This window comes from Alligator sinensis, unplaced genomic scaffold, assembly GCF_000455745.1.
Source record: "Alligator sinensis unplaced genomic scaffold, ASM45574v1 scaffold1218_1, whole genome shotgun sequence".
Lineage (NCBI taxonomy): Eukaryota > Metazoa > Chordata > Crocodylia > Alligatoridae > Alligator > Alligator sinensis.
The window spans coordinates 54,981-65,653 of record NW_005842619.1 but is presented as its reverse complement, the minus strand read 5'-3'; the positions used below and the strand labels follow the sequence as shown (position 1 = coordinate 65,653).

General features: G+C 48.2%; 1 protein-coding gene across 4 annotated transcripts in view; it reads left to right on the top strand.

Annotated features, from left to right (window-relative positions):
* Positions 1-10,673, top strand: part of MAGI3 (membrane associated guanylate kinase, WW and PDZ domain containing 3) — a 50,574-nt gene that overhangs the window by 18,391 nt on the left and 21,510 nt on the right. For all 4 annotated transcript variants that reach the window (XR_003096148.1, XM_025215039.1, XM_025215038.1 and 1 more), the window contains exons 7-10: positions 1,087-1,695; positions 3,936-3,967; positions 6,782-6,938; positions 8,830-8,921. Coding sequence is in view for 3 of the 4 variants with exons in the window: in XM_025215039.1 (XP_025070824.1) it covers positions 1,087-1,695; positions 3,936-3,967; positions 6,782-6,938; positions 8,830-8,921 (890 nt within the window). In the remaining variant the exon portion in view is untranslated. The remainder of the gene's footprint in view (positions 1-1,086; positions 1,696-3,935; positions 3,968-6,781; positions 6,939-8,829; positions 8,922-10,673) is intronic.

The window sequence follows — 10,673 nt, the reverse complement described above, 5'->3', positions numbered from 1 at the left end:
ATAAACAAACAGGTCTACACAGCCCGGCAAGCGGGCAAGCAAGGGAGGCGAGAAGACCCTTTAACGTGCGGGCAGTTAAATGTATTATAGACACAGGTTTACTGAAACCATCATTCATACAACGTGCATAAAGATGCTTTTCCTTACTCAGCTTATTGGATGCTTCTCCTTACTCAGTTAGGAACAGCAACAAGAAGTCCCTAATTTCCTGGCTCTGCTGCTGACCTGTGCTTGGAGCTTGGCAGGATACTTTCTGTTTCATTTCATGTTCCCCCCAAATGTGAAAATGAAGATAATGCCTTAGTGCTATTGTAGACAAGGTTCTTCGGGTACATCCAATATGGATTGAAATCTTCAAGTGGAGAGGAGTATTTCTCTTCATATTCTAGTTAATCTAAACTAAGCATTACTATTTTATAAATATACAGGCCTAAGTGGCTGGCCAGTTGGATTGGTCCCTGGGAGGGGTTTCCCTGCGCCCCTTGGTCTAGCATAGTGAATAAGCATTCAAGATCTGGGATTCGGTGCTATTTCATATGCTCGGTTAACCGTGTATTTCAGTAGTAACAACGGAAACACATAAAATACAGAGGTTTACACAAGGGCTTGTACGTTTACGTAAGAGCTTAGTTTCGGAAAAGTTCAGCCAGTCTGAAAAATATAGAAGCCAGAAAGAAAATCTGATTTATTGTGGATTGACTTGAGAATGCTGTGTAACGTGAATTAAAGCACAAGACATCTGCTTAGGATGCTTTGGGCCCCGTTTCCTCTTCTGAAGCCATAGCGTGTCATTCTTGAAATCTGCTGCAGATTAAACAGTACGTTTGGAGCGGTGTGTCCTTCACCGGGACGGAATACAGAGAAAACACAAAGAGGAGGTCCTGCCCTTCTCGAAGCATGTGGCCAAGAGAGTATGGCATTAACCCCTGTTCACTCCTAGTTGAAATGATTCTGCGTAATCTCCTGCCTTTAGTTTCGAATGGGTGGTCTGTTCTTCACTCTGAGCCTCAAGATATGTGGAAAAGCAGGTGTGGTACATTGTTTAGCTTCTAGCTTTTAATGCTTTTGCGTTTCCTTTTCTAACAGGTGACGTCATCGTAGACATAAATGGCAGCTGCGTCCTTGGCCATACCCACGCAGATGTTGTCCAAATGTTTCAGCTAGTTCCTGTCAACCAGTATGTCAACATGACTTTGTGTCGAGGTTACCCTCTTCCCGATGACAACGAAGACCCTGTTGTGGACATTGTTACGGCTACACCTGTCATCAACGGCCAGCCAGTGACCAAAGGAGAAGTTTGTGTCACCAGCCAAGATCTGATACCAGGAACAGTTGTTTTGGACCAGAACGGGAAACCAGGTCATACTTTGGCCAATGGTCGTGTGAACGGCCCTTCCATGGACCCAAATGAGCAGAGGGTCTCTGTAGCTTCGTCAGGGGGTTCTCAGCCGGAGCTCGTCACCATTCCTCTGGTCAAGGGCCCTAAAGGATTTGGGTTTGCGATTGCAGACAGTCCCACGGGGCAAAAGGTGAAGATGATTTTAGATAGCCAGTGGTGCCAGGGCCTCCAGAAGGGAGATGTGATCAAAGAGATTTGCCATCAGAACGTGCAGAGTTTGACACACCTGCAGGTTGTGGAGGTCCTGAAGCAGTTCCCGGTGGGAGCAGAGGTGCCACTGCTTATCGTAAGAGGAGGTGGGTAAAAGTGTGAGTAGACCTGTGATCATTTACTTGCCCCAGCACATGGGCCTTTTTATTGCGGTCATCTAACCACTGCCTTGGCAGCCTTAGAAATGGCAGCAGTAAAGTTAGTTCTCCACCTTGCTCCAAGTGCCCTTGGCCTTGAGACTGTCATCAATTGTATGTGAGACCAGAGGTTTGATTGTGGGCTGCTGTTGAATGCACAGTCTACCCTGGCTCTTTGGCAGAGGTGACCCGATGATAAGGGACGGAGCTCTTTTCCCTTTCGGGGGGATTTCGGCAGCGCTGGCTGTACTGGGCAGATGAACCCAGGTGCCAGGAGGGCTCCTGAAGAAGCAGTGGCCTGTGAAATGCAATGGGCCTGGCCATCTGGAAATCTCTGAAAAACTTCCATTTTTGTGTATATTTATATCCCTAATTGCCCTTCATTGCAGATCAAAATGTCTCCTTTCCCCATAGACTAGCTGGTAATTAGTGTGCTTTTGCCAGAAGGTACAGTCTCATCCGTGCTAGAGGATCCTTTCTCTGCGGTTTCCTGGCTATTAATGAGCTCACTGGTATTCTCCACAACTTAATTTTCTCCCAGTTTTTATATCTTTCTGTTTAATGCCTGAAAATATTTAGATCGGTAATATTAGTAGCGACCTTCTACTTAGGATATTGTTTTTTTCAGTCGTATCAGATACCTTGTGGACATTATCTCCCCTTTTTGTTGCTGATAGAGACAAGGCAATGGGCACAGGCTGTGTTACTGGAGATCGCCACAGTGGTTGTCAGCTGTGTGCACCATGTAATCCCAACCCACAAACTAATAATCCCTCTGAAGACATCTGCAAGATGGTAACGGTAGTCATACTCAGCATTTATAAAACCCCGTTTATCCAAGCACTTCAGAATACTTCATTATCCATAATGATGACTCCTGCATTAACCTTTTTGCTCCCCACATCTGAATAAACTGAAATCCTCGAGTTAGTGATTTATCCCAGGGCTTACCACAAGCCTACTTCCTTGATGAGCTTCCCTCTGTTCAATACTGATCACCTGTTATCCGGTGCTCTCTGTATAGGATGCAGGAGACCAGCTAAAGTTGCATCTTCTCTGTGCTGAGGCAGAGTCAAGTGAAACGTCTTCTTTTTTTAAGTGCTGGGAAGGGAGAACTCAGCTCAGCTCTGGCTCCTTCTGCGCTGGCAATAGCTCATGGAAAAAGCACAGATGATCAGCTGGCTTTTCAAGAGCCAGCTGGCTCAAGTATCAGGCTCAGCCGGGAGGGGTCAGATGATTCCCATAACGGGTTGAGATTATTTGGGGTGGGTGAGGGGAGCTACAGATCTGAGGCTGTCTCCCGTGATAGGCCTTGCGGCACAGAGGTGCAAAGGGGATTTTGTGGCGTTGCTGCCTGCTTTGTCTTATGTTTGAATGGTAAACTGAGCCCTGAGGAAAAGGGCCTGAGCCAGACCCTTGGTTTGGTGTGAGCGCTTTCTGGACTGGGCAGATGGGCTGGCGACGCAAGTGCTCTGTGCCGAGAGACTGCGCTGTTGCTGTTAGCACTTGCACCTCCCGTGAAGCACCGGTAGCATTGGCTGGGACGCTGTCTGCCAACTCCGGAAAAGTGACGCTTGGGTTAGATGCAGAGACACCCATGCCTAGTGTGCAGTAATGCAGCTGTCGAGGGAAAGGAACCGAATTGGCTAGGCCTGGTTTCAAACTCAGTGAAGTAAACGGTGGACCCTGGCCAGGCCCTCCAAGAGCAAGCCTGCCGTCATATCGCCACTGCCCTGTGTTAATGCGTGCCTGCCAGGCTTCAGCATGGCCAAGTCTTGTTGCCAGCTACCTCTGCCATAGAAGCCGGTTTGCTGAGTAAAGTGAACTTCCTCGGAGCCCCTTCCTGCTGCCGGCAAACCAAGCTGTAGCTGCCTGAGTGCTCCCGTCTCCAGCTTGGACTCTCAGTATCTGGCAGCAGGAGAAATGCGTGGGGTTTCAACACGGTGCTGTTAGTTACTGTTTAGGGGCCTTCTGCCAGGCAGCATTGTTGGCCAAGTAAATATTTGCTTAAAGTCTTAAAGGAATATTGGAACCTATTGCAAACCTTAAACTGTACTGCGGAGGGCGAGGGAGCAGTGGTCAGAAGAACAGGAGCTGAACGTTTCAGATCTGTGCAGGATAAAGCAGCCTTGATTTCTACCGCCCAAGCTTCCATCTCAGATTCAGATATTTTCCTCTGTTTTTTTTAGGTCCCCCGTCACCTACTAAAGCTGCCAAAGTGGTGAGTATTGATGTTGTCTGGGTGATGATGACGGTAATATTTACTGCACTTGTTGCTGGTTGAGAGGATGGATTTTTCAGTTGCAAACGAGCTCGTAAATCCCCAGGGCCCGTTTGATGTGGAAGCCCGTCCGCATCCCTTTTTGTCCTCCAGCTGGTGCATATTCAGGCATGGCCCCCCCTCTCCAAGTGCCAGACAAGCATGGCTGATTTTTGCAGGGTGCACAGAGCTATCCCAAAGCTGCCTGTGGCTGTTAGTCCAGGTACAGTTTGCTGTGGATTTTGCAAACTGCTTAGATCAAGGTGGTGTTTATTATCTTTGCAGTGGTGCAAGGATAATTTTTTTTCAAAATGCTGCAGTCTCTTTAGTCACGTGGCATCTCCAGCATGTCTGCTGCCGCTCTCTTGGGCTTGTGGCAGCAAGTGAGATCAATCCGAGGGTCACGGTTTGCACTCCTCCCGTCTGAGATGTGATACAGCTCCACAGCCCTGGCAACAGGGAGGGATGCTGCCCTGCGTGTCCTGTCTAAAAGCACAGATAACCTGACTGTGGTAGCTAGAAGATGCCAAGAAATAGCAAGAAGATGACGAGCCAGGAAGCAGAGTCGCCCTGTGCATGCTGAGGAGCCCCCTCAAAAGCTGTGGTTCTCAAGCTCTGTGGGGCTGCGTGCTCCTTCCTAAGCCTGCTCCCTCATTTGAACAATTAACCCTGATACTAAATGATGATTCATATTTTTTAAAGAGCCTGCCCTTGCAGCTGCTCTACAGTCTCACCAGCAGCTGAGCGATCTAGAGAGCTGGTCTTCCTCTTCCACCCTATGCATGTCCTCTTCCTTTCCTTCTGGTTCCCCATTCCTCCGGGTCCCATAGCACCAGGCGACACAAAGCTAGGGACGCTGCTCTACTGAAACTATCCCTTCCAGGAGGGGCCAAGTCCCCTGTGCGTCATATCCCAAAGCAGAAGCCACGGCCAGGATTAGTTTGCAGGGAAAAACAGACAGGTTCGAAGACCTTGGTTGTGAAGGGGCAGGTCGTATTTTTGGCTATCAGGTAACACCACCCTGTAATTGTTTCCTTCGTGACCACGATTCAGGCAAGAGCACCCCACCCCAAATCCTGTCCTTTTCAAAAAAAAAAAAAAAAAAAGGATTTGATTTGATATCACCTCATGTGTATGCCTTATTCCAGTTTCAGAACCCCACCTCCTGGATCTCAGTCCCTGCGGCAGTCTGCAGTGATTATTTTTATTAAAGTGTTTCCTATTTAAATCCAATATCCAGCTCTGTCAGACTGACACATTAATTTGCCTGAGCAAAGTCTTCCAGAATGGGTATTACAAGGAAAAACGCACTGTTTCATTATTCTGTTGCTAATTACCTATATCGGGTCTTCAGAGTTTCCTTCTGGAAGTTTATATTTCATCTCGGTGGGAGAATTTTATAGTGATGGTAAGAAACCTCAAAAAACCAAACAGCTCAGCGTTCCCTTCTTAAGCACTATTAGCACCAAATGTTAGAACGGGCAATAAATATGATCTCTTAGTTGTCATGTCTCAGTATTCTGATAGCGTCATTTCTGGGAAAGATCAGACCCCTAGGAGTATCTTTGATTTAAATTTGACTTGCTGGAAAGAAAAGTCTACATTGATTAACTGCCCCTGAGGTTAAAAAATAAAGGTGGTTGGTTGAGATCTCTATATATTTTTTATCATAAAAGAGACTGTTTTTAGGCATAGGTTTCATTGCAGTCCATCTGTGCCTTTGTAGCAGAAAGAGAGACTTCAGGAATTGAGTAATTTCTTCAAGAAGAACATTTGTGCATCACAGTTCGCTGCAGTTTAGCAAAGTCCATTTCCTCAGAATAGGAGTAAATTCTTCCTTGGCGATAGTCAAACTGAGCAAGTACGGTAATGCATTTCCAAGCCAAAGCCAGGGCTGTGGGATAATGTAAGCGTGGTAACTCTTTGCATTTGAAACAGCCTATTCTGTGGAAAGTTGCAGATCTTGACTTGTAAGAAGAAATATAGCTGCTAAAAATTCACTGACTAAAGCTGTGCTGCTTCAGAAGCATCAGTCACGTCAGCGTGGCTGCTGCACCAACACGCGGCGTGTGAGCCTGCTAAAAATACCCGGGAAGCTTCCCTAGACAAAACCTGATGCTCAGTGGCTTTAATCTGCACCATGAGCTAATTCAGTTAGAAAAGAGCAAGGTCTTGGGTTTATAAACGTGCAAAAAGTGTCAAACTTCTAAACCCTTGGGGGTCTTACTTGTGCTCTCAAAAGGGCAGACTTAAATTTGTTCCAGTGTTGTTCATATTAAACATGCACATTGCTGCATGAGGACTTTCCACGCTGGGTTTCTGCCCAAAGCAAGCATTTGAAGTCATGCTACATAAACCTTGGAAACGAAGCTTTGAATCCACAGAGATTTCCTTTTACTTGGAAGAGTTGGAGCAATCCTGACAGGTTAGAAATAACATGGTTTGATTCTGAAGACTCAGTGCTTGTTTAGCGGGCAGTTAAAAACACAAAGTTGCATAGACTTGCTCACCCAGTGGGCCTAAGCCACCTCCCACTGTGTCTCCGGGTCCTGAACAGGTGCGGCAGAGGCCTGCCGGGTAGGGAATGGATCTCTTGCTTCAAAACACTGGGCTGGATCAGAGCAGGTTACTCTGGTGTGCCAGGCATTGCAGCTTTCTCTAGAGGTCTTTCCTCCGTACTGCTCGTACACGCCTGCTAACCCAGTTCAGGCACCACTTTCGACCTGACTGTGGATTTCCACTTTCAACTGTGGATTCTGCTCCTTTTGGTTTCAGAAGACAGATAAGCAGGAGAACTTGGGAAGCTTGGAAGTCATCAGTGATGCCGTTCCGCAGCCAATGCCTTTCCCACCCGCTGCTGTACGGTCAGGCTCTCCAAAACTAGACCCTTCTGAAGTCTACCTAAAGTCTAAGACCATATTTGAAGACAAGCGTAAGTACATGGACTTCATAGGGGAATGTGCAATAGCACAACAATAAGCAGATACTTTCTTTATTTCATTTGCTAAGTAAAAATATTGGCAACGCCTGTTTAAGGGGTCTGATGTACAGCGGTTAGGGATCTGTGGGTGATTTCCACAAAAGGAAAATCTGTTGGTGTTTTCCTGCCAGGTGCCTTGGTCTGGTAGTCTGTTGCTCTTGTCCACGTACAGACACAAGTCATTACACTGATGCACCTCGGGGTGCACTCGGGAAGAGCAGGAGATAAAAAGCCCAGTGATTGAGTAATTGCTTAAACCTTTCATTTAACATCACAGCCCAGCACTCTGGCTATTTACTAATGAAGACTGATGATCAGTTAATGAAAGCAGGTGTAAATATGTGTTAGTGCTTTGCTGTGGTATTTCAATGTTGTGGTGTACACTGGATGAACAAAAGCCATTTGTCCTGCAGGTGTGCCACCCCACATAAACCCTCCCTCTGGAAATGGTAGGGGTTCAAGTGCCCCCATTAGTGAATGACTGCGAGTAGGATTTTATAGTCATTAGGCAGAGGGATTCTGTGGCGGCAGCGTGAAAGGGGAAGGTCAGTGAGGTGTCCCCAAGAGGCCTTGGTCCCCAGGGAACTTGTGGCCTGTGAATTTCCCCTGTAGGCTAACGTGCTCCCTAGTACGGCATCTCAGCCGCACATGTAATTATAGGGCATTTAATGGAAACGCTGTAAACCTGCTGCTAATGGTGTCGGCAGTGTTTGTCTAAAAGGTTGGTTCTGGGTAAGGCCCACACGTTGCAGATGCAGTACAAGCAAACGCAGCTTCCTCCTTCAAGGCAGATGGCCTGCAGAATGGCACATCTGTGCATCGTCTTCACTCGGTGCCTCGATGCACTGCTGCCTCCCTCGGCTTCATCTCCGTAGAGCTGACTTGAGTGTAAATAGCATTAACATTCTCCCCCGCTAACACATTGCCCAGCACTAGATTTCATACATGAAATAGGAAAGCAGCAGCCAGCTTTGCTGCTGTTGACCTAGTTGTGTTCTGTAACTGCCATCAAGATTTTATTAGCCTGTTTAATTTCCATTCTCGCTATCAGCACTTTTTTATAATTTTGCAAATACAGGCATCGGTAATAAGACAGCCCAGTTAGGATGCTTTATAAGTTTTAGAAGCGTTTTGCTGATATTTGAATTGACTTCAGCTACAGGCAAGATTATGTGCAGTTGCAACATAACAAAACTACCATTACAGTTAAAAAAAAAAATATTTCCCATTATTTTTCCACTGAAACCAAGCGATCATAGATTGCAACAACCCTGGAGCAGAATAAAACAAACCTAGGCAAACCCATAATTTAGCATTTTCAAGGTGAGGCTATTTGAATGGACCGTATGATAAGAAAGTCACATCTCCATTGCATCCCACCCTGTCTGACAAATCGAGAGGTGGACTCCACCCAGCTTTTGTAGCACTAATTGGAGGGGCTGTCCAGCTCCAAAGTGCTCTCATTCTAAAAGGTTGTAATAAAATAGGCAGTTCAAGTGCTCGCTGAATACAGGTCTTTCTGACGTACTGTAGAGCGCCCTGCAGTCCTGGCCCAACATTCAAGCACCATGAGAGAAAGGGATTTGTTCCCTGTGAGATGCTGATGGAACAAATAATGACATTTGCAGCTGTTTTTAATACATCCTCGTCACACATTTTAAGAGCACTTAACTGAGAACTTGCTGTTTCTTGCTCTTTCGTTCTAATCAGCGTGTTGTGTCTACAGAAAGCTGCCGGCTTAGGGCCGGCTGCATGACTGCTCTGACTAAATAAAGTATAAACCCCTATTTACCTCTTCTAATAAATGTAACGAATTATGCACTGTTATATTATTTTGTCTTAGCTCCAAACACAAAGGATTTGGATGTTTTCCTTCGGAAACAGGAATCTGGTTTTGGCTTCCGGGTGCTTGGAGGGGACGGACCTGACCAGCCAGTAAGTGCGTTAACTTACCTGTCTCTTTGACTTTGTCAGTCTGTGCTGCCAGTTGTGAAAAGCTGCATTCTCCCTGTTTAGTGGATAGGTTTTATTTATTTCCGCTCCCATCCAACGGGGTATGCGTTTGCCACTTGTGCACTGAGCAGGTCCAGGATGTGTGTGTGCTGCTTCAGATGCTATGGGGAGGGTTGCTGATGGGCAGCTGATGGCCAGTTATGAGACTGGAAGGCAAGGATGGTTGACCCACGTAGCAGGTTCTTAGTGGGAGTGTGCCCCACCTGTTGTCCACCCCAGGTTTCCAGGGCCACGGTCCCGATGACGGTGGTGGGGTGGATCCGGCCGCTGCCGTCTCAGTGAGATGACTGGCTGTGAAGGTCCTTGGTGTATGTTGTGTGAGACCAGGGCAGCGGGACAGCGTCAGCTGAGCACCGACTGAACTCCAAAGGGAGGAGGAGATGAAACAGATGATTGCCTGCCTGCCTGCCTGCCTGCCTTCCCTCTTGCTGGTGGACAGCAGTCCCGCAGGCTCCTGCTCTTTACAGTTTGCCCAGAGTCTTGGTAGCAACAGGGTCTCCATCAGGTGTGTAATCCAGGCCCTTGTTTTCTGTAAGTGCTCTGTCCTGGGAATGCTCTAAAAGATGATGTTGGCACCAGGCCTTTGCACCTAATTTTGTTAATGGGGTCGGCATCGATGCCCTCTGGCAGTGCTACTTAACCCTTCCCAGCAGTTTAGCTGGAAGGTAGATGACTGGAGGAACCCTCCGCCCACCCCGGGAGAGTCACCTTGGCACGCGCACTGCCTCTTTGCTGCTGTGTCTTGCAGCGGGGCTCTGCGGCACAAGAAGTTAAATACTTCCAAAAAGTGGCGCAACCTGTCCTCGTGATTGTAGCAGCAGCCTTGGTGTCTTCTCTGTTAACCTGGTGCAGATAAACAGTAGGGGCCCTCCCTAGGGGTCTGCACTGTGCGGCCAGGGAAGTGGTAAATCAGTGCACAAGCCCTGCCTCTTGCAGCTCCGGGATGTGGGGTTCTGGCTGGCGCAGAACGGCCCTTCGTCGCAGCCCCCAGCCCTCTGCAATCCCAAGCAAGCCCTGGCACATTCCCTACAGGGACACAGGGGCCTGTCCCTGGCCCGGCTATGCACGCTCTCAGGCTGTCAGCAGCTGAGCACTTGCTTCTCATTCTCATCTGCTCAAAATGGGGAGTGTGTGGAAGAAAAGTGAGCCAGGAGCCTGCTGAGGGTGGGGCAGCCCTGTGCTTGGACTTGGGGGCTGTTTCGTATTTGGACCGCCACCTCTGTGAGTGGAAGAAAGCATGATGGCAGCTGGCCATTTCTCTGCTGGAGGTGCGAAGTCAGCTGGGGTTGAGAGTCACCCCTGAAACAAGGGTTTCCAGCCTTGGTTTTCAGCACTGTCACAGCGTGGCTCAGCCAGCGGCTTCTGCTCGAGAGGGCCTGCCGCTCCGGGCACGGGCTAGCACGGAAGCAGACCAGGAGCTGCCTGCTCACGGCACGCCTGGCTTTAGGAGCCCACCCCACTTCTCACTTCCCAAGTGTAGATTCACCCAAAAAGGCAGAATTTGGTCCGAGGCCGTATGGCAGTGATGGCTCCTGCGCCCGAGATGTGCTGAAGCTTCCAGGAGAGGCCCTGAGAGAGCTTGTCGTCTGGGTGGAGGATAGAAGGAGGTGCCTTCTCTATTGGCGTGCATGATCCACAGCCAGGTTGTTTTCCTCCTGGCATTGAGGGAAGAGC